We start from the raw sequence: 23,561 nt of genomic DNA on the forward strand, positions 1-23,561 counted from the left end.
GTCATATTTTCTTTTCTTTAAATTTCTTCTGGATGCTTACTATTCTGAGATTGAAATAATCTGGCTACACATTACTCTGAGTAAAGAGATGTTAGCTGGCACATCTGCAGTCATTACTGGAATAGAAGACAATAGTACTCTAAGTTACAGGGGAGGGGGGTGCACATGCACACACAGAAAGTCTCCCATTTCCATCTTATGGAACATTGGCACACAGGTGGCACTGGCCTCAGGCAGAATTAGTATCTTACAGAGCGTAAGGCACAATTGAAGCAGAGAGCAAGGACCTAGAGACTTCCAGATTTATTAATTTCTGGCTTCTTGCAATTTTAAGTACAAGGGAATTATGAATGGTAATCCATAGGAGAGAGAGGGGGAGAAAGGGAGGGAGGGAGAAAATTAATATGAATAATAACATGAAGGACAACCAAAAGCACTGTCTTGAAAAATTCACCAAGGAAACCAGGATGACAAATGATCGTGGGTACCAACAACTCAATGAAATAGGTGTAGGTAACCATGATGTTCGTGGTGAAGGTGGACCAAAGGGCAGTAGAGGAAGGATATACTACAGGGAAGGAATTTATGATCTCAAAGATGGACCTCTGTAAAGTAAGGTTTTATGACTGATTTTAAAAAACATCCATCAATCAAAATATCACAATTAATAAGTGTTGTCCCTGTTCAGAATAGTCAGTGTGAAGTGATATAACTTCTCTTGGAGTTTTCAGCAGAACGTATATCCTATTCTTCTGAGTAGGATTAACGGAATAAATTCCCATTATGAAAGATGACTTTGAAAGTAGCCAGAAATTATTTGATTCAAAATTTGGTGAATAAGTGGGTAATCAAAGTAAAAAACGAGATGTGACTCAAGAATAATAGTTTTCCCATGTGGTTTATCAAACAGGAATACCTGAAGGAATGCTTATTGTAGTGATAACGCCACTAAAACAGTTACAACCACACAGCTGAAAGACAGCCCGTGTGGATGTGTGAACTCTGATGTTACTTTAAATTAGCCTCCAAGATGAAATGTTGTCCTGGTGACAATGAGTTTACCGTGGTCTTTGCTGGATTACAGATGGAGTGTGCACCCAAATTAAGAAAATCGAGCAACAGTGAATCGAGGTACTTGAGAGATCACCACTGTGACATATAAGCTAATGGCAAGAGGTGTGTGAGGTGCTGCCACCTGAGGAAGGGGGTCCAGGGTGATAACAAGGGTGACCAACCACCTAGTCAGGAACCTGTGAAAGCAGCACTGAGATGGGCCAGAGGGATGAGTGCACATTCTGCGTAAGGATTTGTATGCCTTCCTCAAGCCCACCAGCTCCCATGTGACACCATAACTAGAATGGTGTAAAGCACCCGTCCATACCACAGCATGCAGTGGGAGGTGGAAAGGAGAGCCAGATGTCACCACAAGGGGCAACCATCCAAGCTCAAGAGCAGGCGGACTGTCTGCACTCACCTTCCTTTGCACAGTCCCACAACCATCACTAACGCAGCACTTCCTTGGCTGACTCAGGGCCTGGCGCTTGGGGTGGAGGACACTTGTGGTATTCAGTGACTCAGTGGAGTCAGTGAAGGTGACATATGAAGAAAAATGCTGGAGTGCTGTTAAAAATATAGCATTCTGAGTATGAGTGGGAATATGAATTTCACTAATTACCAGGAACATTAGAAGAAAATGCACACCTAAGCTTGAATACCTGTCTGTAAAATTTTCCCTAGAACTAGAATCTTAGAAAGCTAAATATACATCTAAGTCTCACAGAGGCTGCTTTGAACTCTAAAGCAAGCTTCCTTGGTAGAGGAGGAGCACACACATGCCCCTCCAGGTGACTAACCGGGGAGGGGGCCACAGAGATGGGAGGAAGCAGAGGAGCCAGGAGCAGACTGACTTAAATCTACAGCTACTCACACAGAAGACAAAGTTTGGTGTTAGGTGCCTCAAGCCACAAGCAACTCATTCTTTAAGCTTCTAAGGGGTACGCTGGTTCATCAGACACCTCCTAGGACAGTCAAGCTAACCCACCTGCATGAAGCACTGGGCCCAAACTACTCAAGAGCTATTCTAACTGCCCCCACTATAGATTCTGACCCTGCATCAGGTCACGATGACAAGCTTTCTGCCTTTGTACTGCACTGAAAGACCTCTCACAGCATGTGGTTCCTTTACTGTTGAATAATGCCCAAACTATGACTCAAGTTTCCCCTAAAATCCTATAGACTCAGATTTTTCTCCAGTGTGGATTCTCTGATGTCGAATGAGACTGGACCTCTGAATAAAGGCTTTCCCACACTCATTACATTGATAGGGCTTCTCCCCTGTATGAATTCTCAGATGCTGAATGAGGCCAGTGTTCCCATTGAAAGCTTTCCCACATTCTTTGCATTTATAGGGTCTTTCTCCAGTATGGATTCTCTGATGCTCAATAAGGCCTGACTTCTGACTGAAGGCCCTCCCACACTCATTGCATTTGTAGGGTTTTTCCCCAGTGTGGCTTCTCTGATGGCCAATAAGATGTGAGCTCCGCCTGAAGGTTTTCCCACACTCATCACACTCATAGGGCTTCTCCCCAGTGTGGATTCTCTGATGTCCAATGAGGTGTGAGCTATGACTGAAGGCTTTCCCACACTCATTACATTCATAGGGTCTCTCCCCACTGTGGATTCTCTGGTGCAGAATGAGGCCCGCACTCTGACTGAACGCCTTCCCACACTGGTTGCAATGATATGGCTTCTCCCCAGTGTGGATTCTCTGGTGAAGGATCAGGCCTGTGTTTTGACTGAAGGCTTTGCCACACTCCTTACAGTGATAGCGTTTTACTTTGTTGTGGATATCCTGATGGGAAAGAAGGGCTGACCTGTAACTGAAGGCTTTCCCACACACATTACACTGATAAGGTTTCTCCCCAGTGTGAATTCTCCAGTGGCGAACAAGGCCTGAGCTCTGAGCAAAGCTCTTTCCACATTCATCACATTTATGTCGTCTCTCCTGGGTGGGATTCCCCCGCTGCCTCTCTAATCTGCCCAGAAGGTCTTGGGCTTCTCCACGCTCAAGATCCCCGATAACATCCCCGTTGCATTTGGCAGCTGTCTCTCCATGTAGTTGGGCTCCGGTAGGTATTACCTGTTTTGAAGCTAATTCCTTGTTCTCATTCCTGGTTTCACCACCTGAAACAAAAATGTAATAAGTCATCAAGCAAATGTCATTTCCTATTCTTTGTTAGGAGAAAGGAATCAAAGATAGGAGAAAAGGAAAATAAATATGGAACAGCTATACAAATTGCAAAGCTGACATTTGTCTCCAAGATGCCTTCAAACATGAAGACATAGGAGCAAGTCAAACCCAAGTACCACTGGCTAAGAGGAAGAAGTGCCGTGAAAAAGAGAAGGTATTGGAAAGGGGACTAAAGCAGGGAAGGGATCAGCTGAGGAGAAGTGGAAATCAGGAAGTGGAAAGGAATATGGAACAACTAGAAGATCTAATGAGTGGGACAGAAATAGAAAAAATCCCCAAACAGTCATATAAAGGAAGGAGCATCTATGTAATATCCTATGGGAACTGGGGACAGAAGAAACGAGTGAACTCAGACAGCACTAAAAGAGTAAGCTGAGTCAGTCCTAGATTTGAGTCCTGGTTCCATTTTAGACCTCAAGAAGTCTCAATATTGTATTTTTATGTTGAATCCTGAATTTACACTCAAGTATGTCTTTCAGAAAGCTAACAATGTAAGTATACTTAAAAAACAAGCAAACAGACAAGTGGCAAAACAAAAAACCTTAACTATGATTAATAACCAGAGTGCCACTCACCCAGGGAGAACATGCTTCTGTAACTCTCTGGCCTGTCATCTTTCTTCAGATCCTTCTGTGATGGATCAAGAAGCCACTCCTCTCGAATCAGGGATACAGCCATGTCTTCAATCTTCTCCAGAGTCTGAAACAAAATAAACTCCCATTTGAGGACTGGATTGTTCCACAACTCAAACCCAGGGTGCCAGCAACCCACCAGGGTTACACAGGGTCAAGAGCTGGGGATGTACTGATCAGCTGGGAAGAGGAAAACGTAACAAGTCAAATACCAATCTGCCTCTTTTCAAAAGGATGTTGGGCAAGTTCCTGGGTGAGCTCTGCTACAGGCAGTCCACACACAGGCTACAGGCCATGCTCATGACCAAGGGCAGTGATGGGGCTTCAGTGAACAGAGCACAACTCACCTGGAGCCCTGCAGTTAGAAGTGACGCAGCCACCTGGTTTCCAGGACTTCCTTTCTGGGAAGAGGTGGGACTGTGAGAAGCAGATACAGCTGAGGAGGAGAAAGAAGCTGTGAATGAGGCCAGCCTCGGGTTGTGTTTGCGGGAGTCAGCAGTCACCCATTCTAAAATTATCTGTATTTCAGCCGAAATGCATGCCACAGATATCACTATGAAATGGTGATAGCTTGACTCTGGCTCTATACCTATGGTTGTCCATAAAACATCCACACTTTGATGTCCCTCTCAGCCTGACGTTGCACATAAAACACAAACTGCATAGTTTCCTAACAGGAACTGCTGCATAATTTCTCCTCTGACCAAAGCTACATTCTATCCTTGTGCTGGTCACAGGATCCCTTTAGGTCCCAGTCTCTTGGTAACCTCTCTATTTACTGCGATATTGCCAGTATCTGCTGCCAGATACCAGACAGCGCAGCACAAAACCAGCAACAGGCCTCAGCACATCAGACAAGAATTACATTAACAAATGAAACTTGCTTCTATGTTCCTTTTCCAGAAATATTAAAAACACAATTTTATAGAACAAACTTCTACAATCCACACAAGTAAAACCATAAAAAAATGCAGGGCAGGTCTGAGCTGAGACTGGGAAGTGCTGTTCTGTAAGGAAGTAAGTTCTCAAACAACGATAGAAAATGCCAAAAGGATATTGGAGCCAGACTGAAGGGGCCTCCTCTGACAAAACTGAGATCATTTAAGCATCAAAATAATGGTAGTAACAAAGTATTCATGGGAAAAAAATTTTTTGAGTTCATACTGATAAATAAAATTAAAATAGGAGAAGGGGACACTCTCCATTACAAGAAACAAGTAAATGTAGAAGGAATAACAGAAAGTTATCATTTTGTAACTTGCTTAGTAATCACTGATTCAGTCAAGAAGCATCAATTAATATTCAAAGTAGTATTTTAGCAAAAATACTGTACCAAGGACCAGGCTATTTACACTGAATCAAGAGTATCTCCCCACAAGTTACTTATTAATTACAAAAAGAAAAATAGTAACCCAGCAAAAAATAACCTCAACCAAGTCATCAAAATTACCATCAGCGATAACAGGACAAATTCCTGCTGTGTCCCTGAGGATACAACCTCACTTCTGGAATGTTCCTGCCAGATAGACAGAAAGCTGGGTAACTAAAGTGTTGTCTTGGACTGGACTCTGGATGAACACTATTGGAAACACAGGCAAAATATGAATGTGAACTGTGAACGAGATGAGTATTATATCAGTGATACATCTGATTGAGGAAATAAGTACTGAAATATTTACAAATAAAGTGGCATGATGATACCAACAAACCTCAAAAACGTAGGTTTTTTTTGGCAATACAATGGAGTAACAGAAATGTATGAATACCTAGAAGTTGCCAAATTCTTTAATTTGCTCCTGAGTTTAGCCTTGGGATTGACAGTCTGTATGTGAAGCTTAGATACACACTGACACCACAACTAAGAATGGTCTGTAAGGAGTGGTTCCCCAGGAGTGAAATGGGGCTTCTTCCTCCTCCCTCCTCGTCAGTGAAACCCGGCTCCTCACCTCTATCTCGGGGCCCGTGGAGCTCGGGAACAATGTGCCCGGTTGCCAGAGGCTGGAGCGGAGCATCTGGAGGCTCTGGTGCGGGTTCCGAGTGCACGACCTCCTTCCAGAGGACCCTGTGACCATGTGCACGAGCCGGGACCTGGACACAAAGAGCAGTTGCGTTATGAGGAACCCCTCTGAGAAACGAGGTGAAGAGGGCCCAAAGCACATTTCAAGGACACGTGCTCAGCAAGGAAGCAGCAGACCTCACAGATTTCCTCCAGCAGCAAGGAGCACAAACACATTGATTTGCACAGAAACCAAAGGAAAATATCTGTTGACACCCTCCCTGTGTCCAACACGTAATTTGCACTCCCAAGGCCAGGGAAGAATGATCAGGAACAAAGCACAGCTATTCAGTGGGAAAAAACTTCTAATGAGGAATTACAAAACCTGAGTTCTGGTCTCAGATCTACCTTTAATGTTTGTGTGTCACTGAAAATTAATTTAAGCTCTCTATGCACCTTGCAAATAGGAGCAATAACACAGTGTGATAAGGACAAAAATTGGATTTATACCTTAAAAAAATAATTCTGTAAATATAAGCCATGTCACACTATGACTGCTCTCATCCTCCAACAGCAGGAACGCATGCCTAGCATTTATGTTCGCACTGTGGTGCCATTGCCCCTCCGCCCAGTCTCCGGGATGCCCAAGCACAGCACACACACTGCCTGCCACTTACTGGCCGTCCTAGGATGTCAATCTGCCTCTCCAGATCCTCCAATAGGGTCACCACCTCCTCCCCACTCTCCAGCTGATGTTCCTTCACCAGGGCCTGCAGCTCCATGGGCAGGATGCTCAGGAACTGCTCCAGCACCAGCAACTCCAGGATCTGCTCCTTGCTGTTCAAATCTGGCCTTAGCCACTGATGGCAAAGTGCCCGGAGTTGGATCAGAGCTTCTCGGGGTCCTTGTGTCTCCTGGTAGCACAGCTTCCTGAATTGCAAGCGGAACAGCTCTTGGCCAGGAGGGTTATGTTCATGTGGACTGGATTCCTGGTCCCAACCATGATCTTCCTCGACCTTGACAATTACAAGGTCCTCTTCAGGAGCCTGGTTGGATGGAGATGGGGCTAAAGACTTTCTTGATTTTGCAGCCATGTAGGGCCGGGAAAGATGAGGAGACTTGCTTCCACCACCTTCTTTATTTTCTTAAGAGAAGGACCTTCTGAGGGCCTCTTCTTTAAAGGACTTCTTTACAAATAGAAAATGCTAGTGTTAGGGGAAGTCAAAGGTCACAGTGATTTACTAAGACATCTTAACAAGCTCCCTACAATGCCATGGACGTCACAGCTCAGTTGTTTAAGTGACCCTCTACACCAGGCGTCCTCAAACGACGGCCCGTGGGCCACGTGCGGGTGTTTTTGCCGTTTTGTTTTTTTACTTCAAAATAAGATCTGTGCCGTGTGCATAGGAATTTGCTCATAGTTTTTTTTAAACTATAGTCCGGCCCTCCAACGGTCTGGGGGACAGTGAACTGGCCCCCTGTTTAAAAAGTTTGAGGACCCCTGCTCTACACTCTTGCAGAAGGATTGCCTTACCTCCATAGCCTTCTGTCATGCCCACCCATCTAGGGAATAACCCCTTCTTTCTGTTTTCTCTCATTGGGGATGTGGAACATGGGTAAACAAAGTCAGGAAACCGGATAGACTGCATCTAATAAAAGTTCTGACCCTCAGAGCGGCTGACAAATTCAGCATTTGCACATCAGCTGTACTGTTCCTACATACTTCAGCTCTCAAACTGTCCCTCACTCTCAACAGATGAGACTAATTCTAGTTATATAAAAGCCTAAGTGACCATTACAACCCAATGACCAGAATGACTGGTTGACCAGTCATTACGACACACACTGACCACCAGGGGCCAGACACTCAACACAGGAGCTGCCCCCTGGTGGTCAGTGTGCTCCCACAGTGGGAGTGCCGCTAAGCCAGAAGCTGCTCAGCCAGAAGCCGGGCTCATGGAGCAGGCGCAGTGGGGCTGGGGTGAGTGGGAGCAGCGGCGTGGCACCCAGCCCTGGCTCAGGCTCCTCCCCAGCCACCTGCACTGCTATATCCCTTGTACACCATAAGCCTGCAGTTACAATCTCCGGAGAACAGTTGAAGTGCAACACTTGGGGTGAGCCTGATATCACCACTGGGCTCCTGGAACTCTGCCTTGGGCATCGAGATCAAATCTCATCCCTTACCGATTGCCCCGGAGCTACAGAGGAAAGCAGCAATATAACAGTGTCCACAAGCGGCAAATGGCAATCGGGGTAAAAGTGAAAGAGAGATGGATCTGAAGGGTGTGGGTGTGGGCAACAGAGCACCCCACCCCCTAAGATCCCCAACTTTGTATTGTTCACCTTGGAACACCTCTTATCTGGCTCCGAGTGGTGGAAGGCGTCCAGCATGGCCCAAGGAGTCCACCGGGGACTCCAAGCTGGCAATGAGCAACCCTGGCTGCAGAAGGGACATTTGCAAATATTTTTTTCAGGAAGCTGCAGGGAGGACAACAGACTCCCCACGTGACTTCACAGCAGCTCAAGGGAACACGAAAACTCCCCAGGTACTCAGGTGTGGGCTCCCGATTTCCTTTCAATGTGCATGAATCCGTGCACCAGGCCACTAGTTTCCAAATAATTTAGCTCAAGGTACTGACAAGGACTACCCTTCTCCTCCTGACATTCATTACCCTTCCTAGGCTCCCACCTTTCCTCCAATCTCAGGGCTAACTTCTAGTGTGGACCCTCTTTCGACCTTTGTCTCTCTCTTTTTAAAAAAAAAAATATATATATATTTTATTGATTTTTTACAGAGAGGAAGGGAGAGGGATAGATAGAGAGCCAGAAACATCGATGAGAGAGAAACATCGATCAGCTGCCTCCTGCACACCCCCTACTGGGGATGTGCCTGCAACCAAGGTACATGCCCTTGACCGGAATTGAACGTGGGACCCTTCAGTCCGCAGGCTGACATTCTATCCACTGGGCCAAACCGGCCTCGGCTAGACCTTTGTCTCTTTAAAACACTGGTCCTGCATCTCCACGGAACCTGGATGCCCCATCACCACCTGCAACCCCAAAGTCAGGTCCCCAACACTATTGACCTACCAGAATGTTTTATAAACAAAGTCATACAGCAGGAAGCCTTTGGAGTCTGGCATCTTTCAGTCAGCATAATACATTTGAGATCATCAATGTTGTTGCATGTTATTAGTAGTTTATTCTAATATACTAGAGGCCCGGTGCATGAAATTCATGTGTGTGTGGGGTCTCCTCAGCCGGCCTGCACCCTCTCCAATCCGGGACCCCTCGGGGGATGTCCCACTGCCTCTCGAAATCTGGGACCACTGGCTCCTAACCACTTACCTGCCTGCCTGCCTGCCTGATCACCCTTAAACACCTCTGCCTGCTTGCCTGATCACCCCTAACTGCTCCCTTTCTGGCCTGATCGCCCCTAACCACCTCTGCCCCACCCTGTATTCGGGAACCAGGATTCCTTCCTCCGGCCAGTCGCAGGCACTCAGGACCCAGGCTTCCCTCCCTCTGGCCAGCCGCAGGCACCCAGGACCTGGGCCGGCTTCGCCTGGGCCTGCTGCAGCCGCAGAGAACCATGGGCGGGCGGCTTCAACCTGGCTGAAGCCGTAGGTGCCCAGGACCGCGGGGCAGGTGGCTTGTCCCTCTCCTGGGCCACAGCCACAGGCACTGGCACCCAGGACTGTGGGGCAGGCGGCTTGTCCCTCTCCCGGGCTGCGGCCTGGCTGGTCCCCTTTCCTCTCTCCCCATTGTTGAGCGTCTGAGCTGTTTTGGTGTGACAGCGTGAGGGTGTGATGACCATTTGCATATCAGCTCTTTATTATACAGGATTTTTGTTTATCTACTTCACAGTTAAGACATCTCAGTGTATGCACATCTGTATTTATTAAGCTGGTAAGCACCCTGTGGATAAAGACTGCTTCTTACATCTCCTTTTAACAATACCCAGTCACTTTATTGATTTAGAAGTTAGAAGAGTCCATCTGTAAGGCTTCTTCTGCTTTAAACGCTATAACCCTGAGAACCCCTGAAGCAGGGGTCCTCAAGCTTTTTAAACAGGGGGCCAGTTCACTGTCCCTCAGACCGTTGGAGGGCCGGACTATAGTCTAAAAAAACTATGAACAAATTCCTATGCACACTGCACATATCTTATTTTGAAGTAAAAAAACAAAACGGCAAAAACACCTGCATGTGGCCCGCGGGCCGTAGTTTGAGGACGCCTGCCCTGAAGGAACAACTCAGTCTGTAAGAGCATTAATTTTTCAATAGGTGAGGAAGAAACATTTTCTTTTCTCAGACTAATTAAGTCTAATTTGGGATGTTTGGGAACTGATAAACAAAACAACAAGAAAAACATTTTCTAGGTTTATATGACTAAGAAAAGGTGGGCAAAGCAAACACCGTGCTACTTTGTCGTATCTCAGACTGCAGAGGCTAAACGCTTTGGCGTCCACATTTCACACTTAGCCACATCAGAAATTCACAGTATGTTTGCTTTGTTAAAGCTGTGATTATTGCACAAATGTGCATAATTAACCAAACGACAGAAATCTGGGCCGTGTTTGGAGGCGGTGGCGGCAGTTGCTCAGGAGATACCCGAGTTGAAAAGGGGCACTTGCTTCCGTGAGTTTTTCTACTAAATGAGATAATTCCGAATAAGGCTGAACTCTGCACTGCCCGGACGGTGTCAGAAGTTTTTTACTGTACAATTACCCGGACACCACCACCATTTTCTGAATTCTCTATTAAGAGCTGAATAACATAATAGCAAAAATAGGTTTCCATAGATAATCGGGGCTTCCCAAAGCAAAATATGTCTTTTTTAAAAATGAGAAAAATTAGAATTCTATTGTGACAGAATGCAACATTGCTGTGTAAAAGTAATTCACTTGGTGGAAACAGCTGTAAAAAATAATGTGGGATCCTTTTCCTATTTTAGGACAAATAAACTGGACTAATCCATGAGCGATAAAGAAACGAACCCTCATGAAAGGTTCCCCCACAAGAAGTTTGGGGACGCGTACACGGCGGGTGCCGATCCCCGTGGTCCGGGCGACACCGGGTCCGGCCCCGCTCGAAGCCTCAGGCGTCCCCACAGCGGGCGGTCTGGCCACAAAGCGCCCTTCGGGCCCGGGGCGAACGGTACTTACCGCGAGTACTGGGCGCGGCCCAAGGCGGGGAAGGGAGACTGCGGATGGCGGACGGACCAGGGGGAAGAACGGGTAGAAAAAGGGACGAGAGCCGTACCCGACGAGGCCCTCCGACCCCCAACTTCCACACCAGCTGGGGGACACCAGCAGTCAACGCGCACATTACCCAGACACTTCCGGCATCTCTAGGAATCCGGGAGGACTGAAAGCTCTATGGTCGGCGTCCTGGGCTCCTCCCGCGCCTGCGCGTCGCAGGGTCTCCGGGCCGCGTAGCTGGGAGGCCGCACCTGGGGGGAAGGTACCCAGGGCGCTGTTGGCTGGTCTCGGGTGGTGCCGTTTAGATGCCCCTGTAGTTGGGTATTCTCTTCAAATACATATCCAGTCTTTGAGGAATTCCTGTTAATCATCGTTCATAGTTTTAAAAATCCAAAATATACACGTTATTCTATCTTTCTTCAAAAATAATTCAGCCCTAGCCGGTTCGGCTCAGTGGGTAGAGCATCGGCACGCGGACTGAGGGTCCTGGGTTGGACTCAAGTCAGGAGCATGTACCTAGGTTGCCGACTCCTCCCCTGCCCCGGTCCTGGTAAGGGCCCCTCGGGAGGCAATCAATCAATGCGTTTCTCACATGGATGTTTCTCTCTGACTTTTCGGTGAGAATTAACAAAAGAAAAATGACTCAATGAGAAGAACTTCCGCCCTGCGGACTCAAGGGTCCCGGGTTCGGTTCAGGTCAAGGGTATGTCACCTCGGTTGCAGGCTAGATCCTGTGGGAAGGCAACCAGCAACCAATTGATGTGACTTTCTCACATGGATGTCTCCCTTCCGCTCTCCCTAAAAATCAATGGAAATACCCTCAGGTGAGGACTAACGAACAAAAATCACAACTCACTGAATATAAATTTTTTTAGATTCTTTAACCCATCTTCCACCCCTTTTCTATCTCCATGAATTGCACTCGCTTATAAAACCTGCATTGGCAGCTTCGCCTTTTTAATTATGGGTAAGTTTCAGTAGCCGACCTGGGTTACATTACTCCAGAGTTCCGGAAGCAAATCTATATTCATTCTTCACACACCTGTGGTATCAGTCTTAGCTTTACAGACCAAAAAGGATCTCAACGAGGAGGTTGTAGGAAATGTCTTTTGCTTTTGCTGTTTTGGCCCCACATTTTTATTACATCAGCACCTTTCCTAACCACCCATTAAATCTGTTTTCAGGTGCCCCTCCAATCTTCACCTTCATTTCCCCTTTCTGATCCTGCAGATGAGCACAGCCAATGTTTCCGTTCAATGCCGTCCTAACCCAGAAATATCCTGCCCAAACACTAGTTTTCGTTTGTTCTTAAGGGTTCTAACGTATAATCACAACAAAACAAATACTACACGTGGAGAAGTTTCAGTGCTTCTAAACTCTTTCAAAACACTCCTCTTTGCTCGTTATTTCATAGCTATTGACTCACAGCTGGAAGTAACTGGCAAGAGACTAGAACTCTGCTCTCACTTTTTTTTTACATTAAAAACACAACTTTAGCCGAAGCCGGTTTGGCTCAGTGGATAGAGCGTCGGCCTGCGGACTCAAGGGTCCCGGGTTCGATTCTGGTCAGGGGCATGTGCCTTGGTTGCGGGCACATCCCCAGTGGGGGGTGTGCAGGAGGCAGCTGGTCGATGTTTCTCTCTCATCGATGTTTCTGGCTCTCTGTCCCTCTCTCTTCCTCTCTGTGGAAAAATCAATAAAATATATTAAAAAAAATACAACTTTACAACACAAAGTAGTTTGGAAGTAAAATAGCACACCTGATTTGTGCATTTTACTAATGAAAATGAGTTTTTAAAAAATATGCACATTTAAAAAAATGTTATTTATTTATTTTTTTTTGGAGGGAGAGAGGGAAAGACATTGATGTGTAAGAGAAATTTCGATTGGCTGCCTCCTGCACGCACCCCAACTGGGAATGGAACCCACAACCTGGGCATATGTCTTGACCAGGAAGCAAACTGGTGACCTTCTGGTACACAGGACAATGCTCAACCAACTGAGCCACACCAGCCAAAGCTAATAAATTTTAAAAAGTAAGAGTACTTTAAAAATTATGATGTAACACCAGGCTGCACTCCTCCCCAGATGACCACTAACTGCTTCCCTTTAACTCAACTTCATGTTTATTTGCAAATAACATGCCAACACTGCCATTTCTTGATTTTCTATGTACAGATAATATATATTACCTATTGACTTCCTTCTATGGAAAATAAGCATTTAACTCTTCTAACCACTGCTGGAATTAGCCACACCAGGGCTCAGAGGACACATTTTAAACTTCCTAGAGTTGCAGGGTCCAACAACAACAGCCACACTCTTTTTATTAGTTCATATATTTTATTTATTTTACAGAGAGGAAGGGAAAGGGAAATATCCTCAGGTGAGGATTACAAGCCCTTGACCAGAATTGAACTTGGGCCGACACTATATCCACTAAGCCAAACCAGTTAGGGACAGCCACACTTTTATAGAGATGTGATAGTAACCTAAGCTTTTAATTTAAATTATCCTATATAATAAAAGCCTAATATGCTAAGTGTCCAGTCAACCAATCAAAGCGTAATACGCTAATGATATGCTAAGGCTGCTCAATAGCTTGCTAGGACGTGCACTGACCACCGGCCCATTGGGACTGGGCGAGGTGGGCCAGACACGCCCTGGAGCCCTCCCGTGGTCCCTCCCTGGCCCCAATTGTGCACCAGTGGGGTCCCTTGGCCTGGCCTGCACCCTCTATCAATCTGGGTCCCCTCGGGGGATGTTGGAGAGCCGGTTTCAGCCTGATTCCACAGGCCAGGCCAAGGGACCCCACTGGTGTGTGAATTGGTGCACCAGGACTCTAGATAGGTTATATTTACTTTAATAATCATTTTCCTTCAATTAGAATACACCCATTTTTTTAAGGCTGAAAAGGTAACATTATTACTAAATTGTTTTCTTCTGGAGTGTTTCCATTTTATTTCCTGCTGCTATTGCAGCCTCCTCAGGTGTCTCTTTTGCTACTTCACTGAACTCAGAATCACACAATATCAAAGCCAAACGGTACCTTACCTGTGCTTGATTGGGGCAGCAATGCCTTTACAACTTTTTGCAGCAATAAAAATAGTCCACACCTGTGTTGTCCAATACAGTAGCTGCTCGCCACACGGACTAAGAACATGGACATGTGGTCATGTCGCCAGGAACTGAACTTCCCATCCTATGTGTGTTGTTTAGATGTATATGGCCACTTGTAGATACTGGCTATATCAGACCAACCTCTGCCTCAGTTTACAGCAGCAATTTTCAACCTTTTTCATCTCATGGCACACATAAACTAAGTACTAAAACTCTGTGGCACCCCAATGTATCTATATTTTTTGCCGATCTGACAATAAAAAGGGGTATAACATTGGTTAATTCATACTAAATGGCTATTGTGTTGGCTGCTATCATTTTTTTATTTGACATTCAAGGGAAAAGAGGTCAGTGCCCCTGACTATATATTGCATGTTTTAAAAACTCCTGTAGCACACTGGTTGAAAATTGCTGGTTTACAGGGAATGGGGAGTCAGACGAGAAGTGACTTATCTGAAGTTAAGGATCCCTAATACACTCATTACCCCTCTGTACTGGCAGCTCCTATTCCTAACTCTGCTTTCCTTCCTTTCTCTCTTTCCTTCTTTAGTCTGCTGACTTTTCAGTTGCCTCCTTTCTATCAGTGCTAAAGAAAAAAATTGCACAAAATGAATATATCCCCTAGTTGAAGATAAAAAAAGCAATAAATATTTAGGTCATTATATCAATAATGATGGGAAAAAATAGTAGTCTTACTTCTTTAAAATAAAAAAATGTTTTCGCCTGGCTGGCGTGGCTTGGTGGTTGAGCATCGGCCTATGAACCAGGAGGACCCAATTTGATTCCTGGTCATGGCACATGCCTGGGTTGTGGGCTCCATTCCCAGTGGGGGTAGGGGTGCGTGTGCACGAGGCAGCCACATGGTTATGTGTCATCATGATGTTTCTCTCTCTCTGAAATCAATTAAAATACATTTTCAAAGTTCTCATTACCCTGGCTGGCTTTTCTCAGTGGCTAGTGTTGCCGGTTGGACTCCAGGTCAAAGGTTCAAACCTTGGTTGCAGGTTCCCCAGCCCACATAGAGGCATGTGCAGGAGGCACCAACTGACATGTCTCTCACGTCCATGTTTCTTTCTTTCTTTTCCCCTCCTGCTTCCCTTCCACTCTCTCTAGAAATCAATACAAAAAAATATCCTCCAGTGAGGATTTAAAAATAAAAAGTTTTCATTGACTCTAGAGAGAGAGGAAGAGGCAGAGAAACATTGCTGCCTTGCATGCACCCAGACCAGGGATCAAATCTGTGACCTTTCAATACAAGACGCTCAACCAACCGAGTCACAACAACCAGGGCTTAGTTCTTAATTTCAAAAGCAATTTTCATCTATTTCAACTTAATACACATCTGGTGGGCCTGTCCCATCATCGGCAATTCACAGAACGGAAATGAAGGCAGAGAACTGGAATGCCTTTGCCTAAAGTCATACACTGAATGGTCAATAAAAAGGGGTTGAGAGTTGGAATTCACTGTCTTTCAACCAGAAAACAGTTATCTTGGACTGGAATAAGCACTGCTGTTTATGGTCAAGGCTTTCTGAAGTAACTTAAAAAAAAATACACTTTTATTAATTTTTTTTAGAGAAGAAGGGAGAGTGAGAAAGGGAGGGAAATATTGATGTGAGAGTGAAACATTGATCAGCTACCTCTTGCATACCCCCTACTAGGGATCAAGCCCGCAACCTGGGCATTTGCTCTGACAGGGAATTAAACCAGCAACCTTTTGGTGCATGGGTCAACGCCCAACGGAGCCACACCAGCCAGGGCTCTGAAGTAAGAAACTGAACTACTTTAGAAATAAAAGCAAATTTTATTCACAATTCTGTGGTACCAGAGAAGTTTTAACGATGATGGAAGCTTTGCCTACATTCAGGATATTTATAAGGTCCCTAATTAGGCCTGAACAGCTAAGGAACTGTTGTTACTGACCCCTTATTAGTAGAGTTTTGCTGCATGAATTCTTTGATGTCGAATAAGGGCTGAACTTACCCGAAAAGGCCTCCCGCACTCATAACATTCATAGGGCTTTTCACCTGTGTGGATTCTCTGATGCTGAATAAGACCTGAGCGTCCACTAAAATCTTTCCCACATTCTTCACATTTATAGGGTTTCACTCCAGTATGCACTCTGTGATGTCCGATGAGATGTGAGCGTTGATTGAATGCTTTTCCACATTCGTTACATTTATAGGGTTTCTCTCCAGTGTGAGTTCTCCTGTGCTTGCTAAGGGCTGAGCTGTGACGAAAACTCTTCCCACAGTCATCACACTTATAGGGTCTTCTTTCCCTCGGCCACCTCTCTAACCTGCCCTCTCTTTCAGTCGCATTTTTGGATTCAGGATGTTGAGGAAGGCCTTTTTTCAGTCTATTATTTACCTTCCCAAGGAATTCCATGTCCTTTGTCATATCCTCCTTTTGGGACAACTCTTCATTCTCAGTCCTGGTTTTATCACCTGTAACAAACAGGGCCTATTTTAGGTTAGAGAAGCAAAAGCCTATGGAAGACAGAACATGCAAATGTTACAAATGCATTATAAAAAAAATGGAAAGCCACACAATGTACAAATTAGATATTTAGCACCATCCAAACACATGCTGATAGGGAAGACAGTAAGAGGCCTGGGAGGAAGACGGCAACAAGACAGGATGCCTGGGAACAGATTAGGAAGAGAAGAAAGGAAAACATGTGGATCAAGGGGTTACCTGGCAAACCTGTGCAAAGGCAGGGGGTAAATGGTGAATGTAAATGAGGACTATAAACATTCTGAGGACAATCTAAAAGGGATCTGAGAGGAAGGTGGTGAGTGGAAACCACCAAAGGGAGAGGAAAGGCAGGAGGGAACAGTGGTGGCCTGGTTCATGTGCTGGGTCGAATCTATCAGTGCTTACCTTGTGTCCCGTTAGGAGAACTAACTACGTCTGGTGGACTCTTCCCTTGGTTTCAGCGACACCCCCTTTCTGCTTCTCTTACGTTTCCTATAGTCCTTTACAGAATCCTCCTCCTCCACCGAAACTTAACTGGGTTTCTTTTTGCTTTAATGAAAAACTTACGTGTGTGTGTGTGTGTTTTCTTATTGATTTCAGAGAGGAAGACAGAGAGAGAGAAACATCAATGATGAGAGAGAATCATTGACCAGCTCTCTCATGCACACCCCTCACTGGGAATCGAGCCCACAACCTGGCATGTGCCCTGAATGGCAAGCGAACCATGACCTCCTGGTTCCTAGGTCAATGCTCAACCACTAAGCCACGCCGGTGGGGCATGGGACTCTCTTTATATGCTATTCCTGGTCAACCTTGCCTACACCCATGTCTTTTGTCATCTACCCAGGAGGACTCCCACATCTCCACCTCCTCCCACACCTTTCTCCCAGATAGATAACATGTTAAACTGCACTGCCTGCTGGGTTTTAGCCACTTGGATGTTTCACAAGCAATGAAAACTCACAAGTATAAAAACTGAACTCAAGCCAGCTCCTCTTCACACAGATACAGGCAGACATCAGAATTACTGAGTTTAGGTTCCAGACTACCACCATAGAGTGATGACTGCAATAAAGCAAGTTGTAACCTTTTTGATGGTGGAGGGTCGTGCCTTCCATTCACAGGAAACATCAGTGAAACGCAATAAAGCTAAGCACAATAAACAAGGTCTGCCTGTACACCCCTTTCTGATTTTCCTGTCATTGACACCATTATCTGATACCCTCCCCCCACAACCAATCAGATCTGTTCATTCTACAGTAAGTCAATATCTCTTTGATTTTCTCCTTTTCTCTCTCCAGCCTCATTCCTGCTCTAGTTGACCATCCTCTATATTTGAGAGTGGTCTCCCCCAAACCCTGGTATAAACATCTTTTCTCTCTGCTATAGCTGTTATTTCACAGATTTTATAAAACACGTCACCTATGATTTCATTATCTAGAAATAACCTTTGTCTACATTTATAGGTAATCCTTCCAATCTTTTTCTATGTGATTTTTAAAAAAATGAAATCATGGACAGTGATTTCTGTGTCACCCACTTCTCTACTTATAATTCTCTGAGAGCCCCCCAACTGATGGGATGAAGTTCGGGTTTCCCTAGTATGGTGTTCAGGAATCTTCACCACTGGCCTTGATGTTCCTCCCACAAAATTCTCCCTGTCACAGTCAGACTCAGAGCAGCTGCTCTTAGGATATGTGATGCTCTTATGCTTCTCCCCCTCCTCGCCCCCCTCCTCCCCCGCACTGTTCTCTCAGCCTAGAATGTTCCCCATCTTCGCTCATGTAAACAAACTGGTGCCTCGCAGGCCTGCCATGTAGAGAGCTTCCGGAAGAATTCAAGTGTCTTAACTTTTATTCCTTACCTCATGGTACCTGGCATAGAGCTGCTACTCAACAAATGTTCAATGACCAAGGAGTGAAGAGAACAGGGGTCTCAATCTCACCTCTAAAGCCAACCAATAACCAACACTCCACTTCAAAGCACCAATAGACTCCTTTAAATTACATTTAAGGTGAATGCTGTGCCTTCCAGATACCAGGCAGAAATATGTTACTTAAAATAACTTCTCAGATTTGACAAACCACCTGGCAGGGACCCTAGACAACGAGAGAACCACACTGGTGAAATGTGAGGTAGTAAGGATGGACGCAGGAAGGCATCATGAGCTTCAGCACCTGCACAGGAGGGACAGGGCACTGGAAGTAGAGTCGAGAAAGTAGGTAAAATCTGTCTGCTTTTCAGTGTAACCTGAGGATACACTACGAACCTGGCTTTAATTGGTTATGATTAGTGGGATGGGGAGCAAATCACAACCACAGTCCTGTCAACCTCACATGCAGAGACACAAGCAAAAAACCTGCTGTGATGACTTTGCTTCTTCCCCACTCTTTCTAGCATGGGGGTGTATTACAGATTAAACTGTCCTGCCCCAATTCTTATGCTGTAGCTCTAATCCCCACTTGGATGTATTTAGAAAAAGGGCCTTTAAACCGGCAATTAAGGATAAAAGAGGTCATAAGGAAGGGGCCCTGACCCAAAATTACAAGAAGAGGAAGCAACACCAGCAGTGTGAGGACACAGGAGAGGCCTCACCCAAAAACAGCCCTGGTGGCAGTCTTGGACTGTCCACCTTCTAGAACTGAGAAAACCCATTTCTGTTGCTTAAGCCCAGTCTGCGGAATTCTATTCTGGCAGCCCTAGCAGACTACTACAGGGTGTCATACAAAATCCCCTGCTCAAAATGGAAATTTAAGGTAATTTAAAGCTAGAATCCTGAGATCCTATATAATAACAGATTAATATGCAAATTAACCATCATTCCACAACAAAGATGGTGATGCCCACAGCGCCAGCGTGGGACGCTGTCATCGCACTGGTGATGACGCTAGCATCCCAAGCCCAGGCCGCAGAGGGAGGAAGGGCTGCTGACTGAACGCTGGGCCCCTGGCCCAGGGGACAGAAGCCCAGCTGACAGAACACAGGCGCTGGGCCAGGGGCGAGCTCTGAGGGGCAAGCTCTGAGCCGCTGCCACGTGGCTTGGGACATGCCAAGCGGACAGACGCCCAGCAGACAGAACACAGGCCGCTGGGCTGGTGCATGCCCCAAGCCACACTGTGGGGACCACCGGGGGCACGTCCCCGGCCCAGCAGACAGAAGCCTAGGTGGCAGAACACGGGGCCGCTGGGCTGGGGGCGTGCCCTTGGTGGCCCCCGCAGTGTGGCTTGGGGCATGCCCCCAGCCCAATGGACAGAAGCCCAGTGGACAGAAGACCAGCAGACAGAATGCGGGGCCGCTGAACTGGGGGTGTGCCCTGGCGGATGCCGCCATATGGCGTGGGACACGCCCCCAGCCAAGTGGACAGAAGCCCTGCAGACACAATGCAGGGGGTCCTCTGCGCGTGAGCTGTAGAGGAAACACCTTTTCTGAAGGCTCATTGGCTAAGCTCCCTGTAAGCTGCCTCTCACAGTGTTCTTGGTAACTTGGGTTATAAGAATCCAAGGAGGTGATCTAGGGCAGGCGTCCTCAAACTACGGCTCGCAGGCCACATGTGGGTGTTTTTGCCATTTTGTTTTTTTACTTCAAAATAAGATATGTGCAGTGTGGATAGGAATTTGTTCATAGCTTTTTTTAAATTATAGTCCAGCCCTCCAACGGTCTGAGGGACAGTGAACTGGCCCCGTTTAAAAAGTTTGAGGACCCCTAATCTAGGGTTTTTCCACCACACTTGTGGAGGAAAAAACTAAGGTCTGCTGCTGGAGGGGCTAAGAAATGTCATATCCTACCCTAGCCAGTTTGGCTCAGTGGATAGAGCCTCGGCCTGCCAATGACAGGGTCCAGGTTCAATTCTAATCAAGGGCATGTACCTAGGTTGCAGGCTCCTCCCTGGCCGGGGCCCGGGTCAGGGCTCAAGCAGGAGGCAACCAATCCAAGTGTCCCTCTCACATTTCTCTCTGTCTTTCCCTCTCTCTTCCAAGCTCTCTAAAAGTCAATGGAAACATATCCTCAGATGAGGATAAAAAAAAAAAGAAATGTCATATCCTATGCAAGACACATCTTGAAAATGCCTAAAGAAAGTTGTCATGTTTTCATGACGCAGCTACTGGAGTCTGTGTTGATGAAAACACCTTGGTGGCTGCGACAGTGGCAGCAGCAGCAGGGTGATGGGGCTGGCGCCTTCCCCTGATCAGCCCAGTCACCTCCCGCAGAGGAAGGCCAGACTGCGGCTTAGGCCTGCTCCCCTTCAGTAGGACATCTCCTGAGGGCTCCCAGTCTGTGAGAGGGGGCAGGCTTGGCTGAGGGACCCCCCCACCAGTGCACGAATTTCGTGCACCAGGCTTCTAGTAACAGATAAAAGTATTAGGTATTAAGTTGAATATTTAAGTCTCATCCTCAATCTGTTAGGGCAAATAACAGCTTTTAAGTCTAATGAAAAGCTAAAGTATAATTCTTCCCAGGATAGGGTTAGGGTAGCAAGGTGGATGAAATCTCCCACAAGAGGAACAGCTGGAAAGGACGTGACAGTGAGAAAGTGCCTCTACGGAGGCACCTCCTTCCTCACAAAGAAAACTTGCTCCTTACCTTTCCTTTGGGGTTCCTGCTGGATCTTCTCGGGGTAGAGCTGGACAGCCAGAGGCTCATGTGGCTGTTCCCAGGGGGCCAACTTGTCCAGAAGTGTGTCCTGTCTTTCTGACTTGTCTGGGACCTAGAAACAATGAAGAATGATTGAACTTGTAAGGTAAATCTTGTGAGAGAACTGCAAGAACTTCAGAGAAAAGACCAAAAGTAGCATCTGCCAAGGACCAGGGATATAGGAAAAGGGACAAATTCTTGTTAAGCTGCAAATGGCAATAATGACTAAAAAATAAGAGAACTATCGGGATGAACCTCTACTGTTTTGGGCACAGTGACATCCAGTGTCTCTTCTCACAGCGACGGCTGAAACCCAGGGTTTCAGTCCTGCAACATGGAAGGCACCTTGAACGCCATCAAGCCCAACTCCCAACCAATGGGGCGTTTCTCATATCACTTGTCCAGTGTTACAGCCACGAGCAAAATGCATTTACAGAACACGTGAATCAGGGCTAGTAAGAACTGAAATCTGCAAAGTGTGTAAGAAACACCAAATTTTGAACACAATACCAAAAAAAAAAAAAAAGATAAAACAGATCACTGTTATCTTGACTATATATTCTGTGATGAATAAAAATGTACCACTTAATTTCACTTTTTATTTGAATGTGGTTTTGATGACGCTGGTCTGTAACGCCCCTTGTATCTACTAACCCCAAGTTGAGTACGCCAATGAAAAGGAAGGTGGTATTTTTTCATTACAAGATAGCCAATCCTATATGTGGCTCTGGACGTTAGAAAATTGTTTTCTTCTGATACCCATTTGCCTTCCTGGAGCTTCTCACTGACCCCAGCCTTCCACACCCACACATTCAATCTGGTGTCTCTTTGACTGCGCCCTAAGTCTGTTCTTCACTGAATCGCACATAAATAACCCGGGGTGTTCTTTCAAACGCCCTTTGCTGGGCTGCTCTGACCTCTGACGGCCACTCCCTTGCCACCGGCTCCGGGGGTTCATCGAGCTCCCTCTCCAGATCCTCCAGCACCGTCACGGCCTGCTCCCCAGTCTCGGGATGGTGCCCCTGCACCCACACTCGCAGGTCCCCGGGCAGGATGCTCAGGAACTGCTCCAGCACCAGCAGGTCCAAAATCTGCTCCTTCGTGTGGTGTTCTGGCCGCAGCCACAGCCGGCAGAGCTCGCGGAGCCGGGTCAGGGCTTCCCGGGGCCCCGGCGCGTCCCGGTAGCAGAGCTTCCGGAAGAGGTGCCTGCAGAGCTCCCGCCGGTGCAGCGCGGGCATCCGAGCCGCGGAGCTCCAGCCCCAGCCGTGCCCTTCCGCCTTCACGGGTGCAGGTCCTTGCGGTCCCTCGGGGGCCGGGACTGTGGCCATTCCGGGCCGGTTTTCAGGTTGACCCTCTTTGGAACTGATTCAGGGAGAACCTCAGAGTCTCGTCTCGCAGAAGTTGCTGCCACAGAGAAACAACGAGCTGCTGGGAACACAAAATGCACTAACGGAGGCAGAGGCCTCCAGGGGCTGACGCGGCTCCGGGGCTAACTCAGTGCGAATCCCTCCTCCGGTTGATTCTCCCGATGCTCATGGGGGAGACGCGTGCGGGGTCGCGGCCGGGAGCGCACAGTCGGCGCTGAGCGGGGCAGGAACAGAGGGGAACCCCGGGCTCCGCAGCGGTGCGGCTCGTGCAGGACCCAGGCCGGCTCGCAGCTGCGACCCCTGCCCAGGCCGAGGGGAAGGTGGAGGGGTGGCCGCTGACAGCTGCGCCGGCCTCTCGTCCCCCGAGCGGGACTCACCGCCGCCGCACAGCTCGCTCGGGTGGAACCGGGCAGACAGAGCGTCCTCCGGGCGGGAACAAAGGCGTCCTTTAACGACCAATCAGCGCCCGGCACTTCCGGCCTCTCTAGAAAGCCCGTCTCGGTGGCAGCCCCGCCCGTGGAGGACCCGGCTGCAAGTCCTTTGACGAATGGGAGGGAGCTGGGTCCCGAGAGCACAGCTTTAAAAAAAGCTTTTCCTCCCTCAAGATTTTTCCAGCTTAGTTATTTAAAAAGCAATATAAATAAGGAATGCATTCACATGGTTCAATATTTAAAAAGGATTAGTGTCCTCCAGCATGTCGTTTTTACTCATGTTTTTCATAACATGTATCACCCTCACTTTCTTCTACACAAATGACAGCATTTCTATTAACCTTTTTACCTCCTACCAATTGATTTGGGCGATTACCTCCTAGGTCTTGCTCTTAAAAAAACACACCCACAAACTACTACATAATATTCAATTGCCACAAGTTATTGATAATTA

The 23,561-nt window shown here is 46.9% G+C and overlaps 2 protein-coding genes across 4 annotated transcripts; both read right to left on the bottom strand.

Moving 5' to 3' along the window:
* Nucleotides 1–286: 286 nt before the first annotated feature.
* Nucleotides 287–11,092, bottom strand: ZKSCAN8 (zinc finger with KRAB and SCAN domains 8). 2 transcript variants are annotated; one of them, XM_054712187.1, is made up of 6 exons: nt 11,044–11,092; nt 6,556–7,062; nt 5,829–5,970; nt 4,230–4,318; nt 3,826–3,949; nt 287–3,183 (listed from the first exon to the last, which is right to left on the bottom strand). In XM_054712187.1, exons 2-6 carry the CDS (start codon nt 6,970–6,972, stop codon nt 2,222–2,224), a joined length of 1,734 nt encoding a protein of 577 aa, XP_054568162.1. In that variant the 5' UTR covers nt 6,973–7,062; nt 11,044–11,092; the 3' UTR covers nt 287–2,221. The 2 variants fall into 2 exon arrangements, with proteins under 2 accessions (XP_054568162.1, XP_054568161.1); XM_054712186.1 differs by having other exon boundaries at nt 6,556–7,065.
* Nucleotides 11,093–15,983: 4,891 nt separating this feature from the next.
* Nucleotides 15,984–23,076, bottom strand: ZSCAN16 (zinc finger and SCAN domain containing 16). 2 transcript variants are annotated; one of them, XM_054712190.1, is made up of 3 exons: nt 22,227–23,076; nt 21,259–21,382; nt 15,984–16,646 (listed from the first exon to the last, which is right to left on the bottom strand). In XM_054712190.1, the coding sequence occupies exons 1-3, from the start codon at nt 22,635–22,637 to the stop codon at nt 16,129–16,131; spliced, it is 1,053 nt and encodes a 350-aa protein (XP_054568165.1). In that variant the 5' UTR covers nt 22,638–23,076; the 3' UTR covers nt 15,984–16,128. The 2 variants fall into 2 exon arrangements, with proteins under 2 accessions (XP_054568165.1, XP_054568166.1); XM_054712191.1 differs by having other exon boundaries at nt 16,568–16,662.
* Between the last annotated feature and the right edge of the window lie 485 nt (nt 23,077–23,561).

Source organism: Eptesicus fuscus, chromosome 22 (assembly GCF_027574615.1).
Source record: "Eptesicus fuscus isolate TK198812 chromosome 22, DD_ASM_mEF_20220401, whole genome shotgun sequence".
In the NCBI taxonomy this organism is placed as follows: domain Eukaryota; kingdom Metazoa; phylum Chordata; class Mammalia; order Chiroptera; family Vespertilionidae; genus Eptesicus; species Eptesicus fuscus.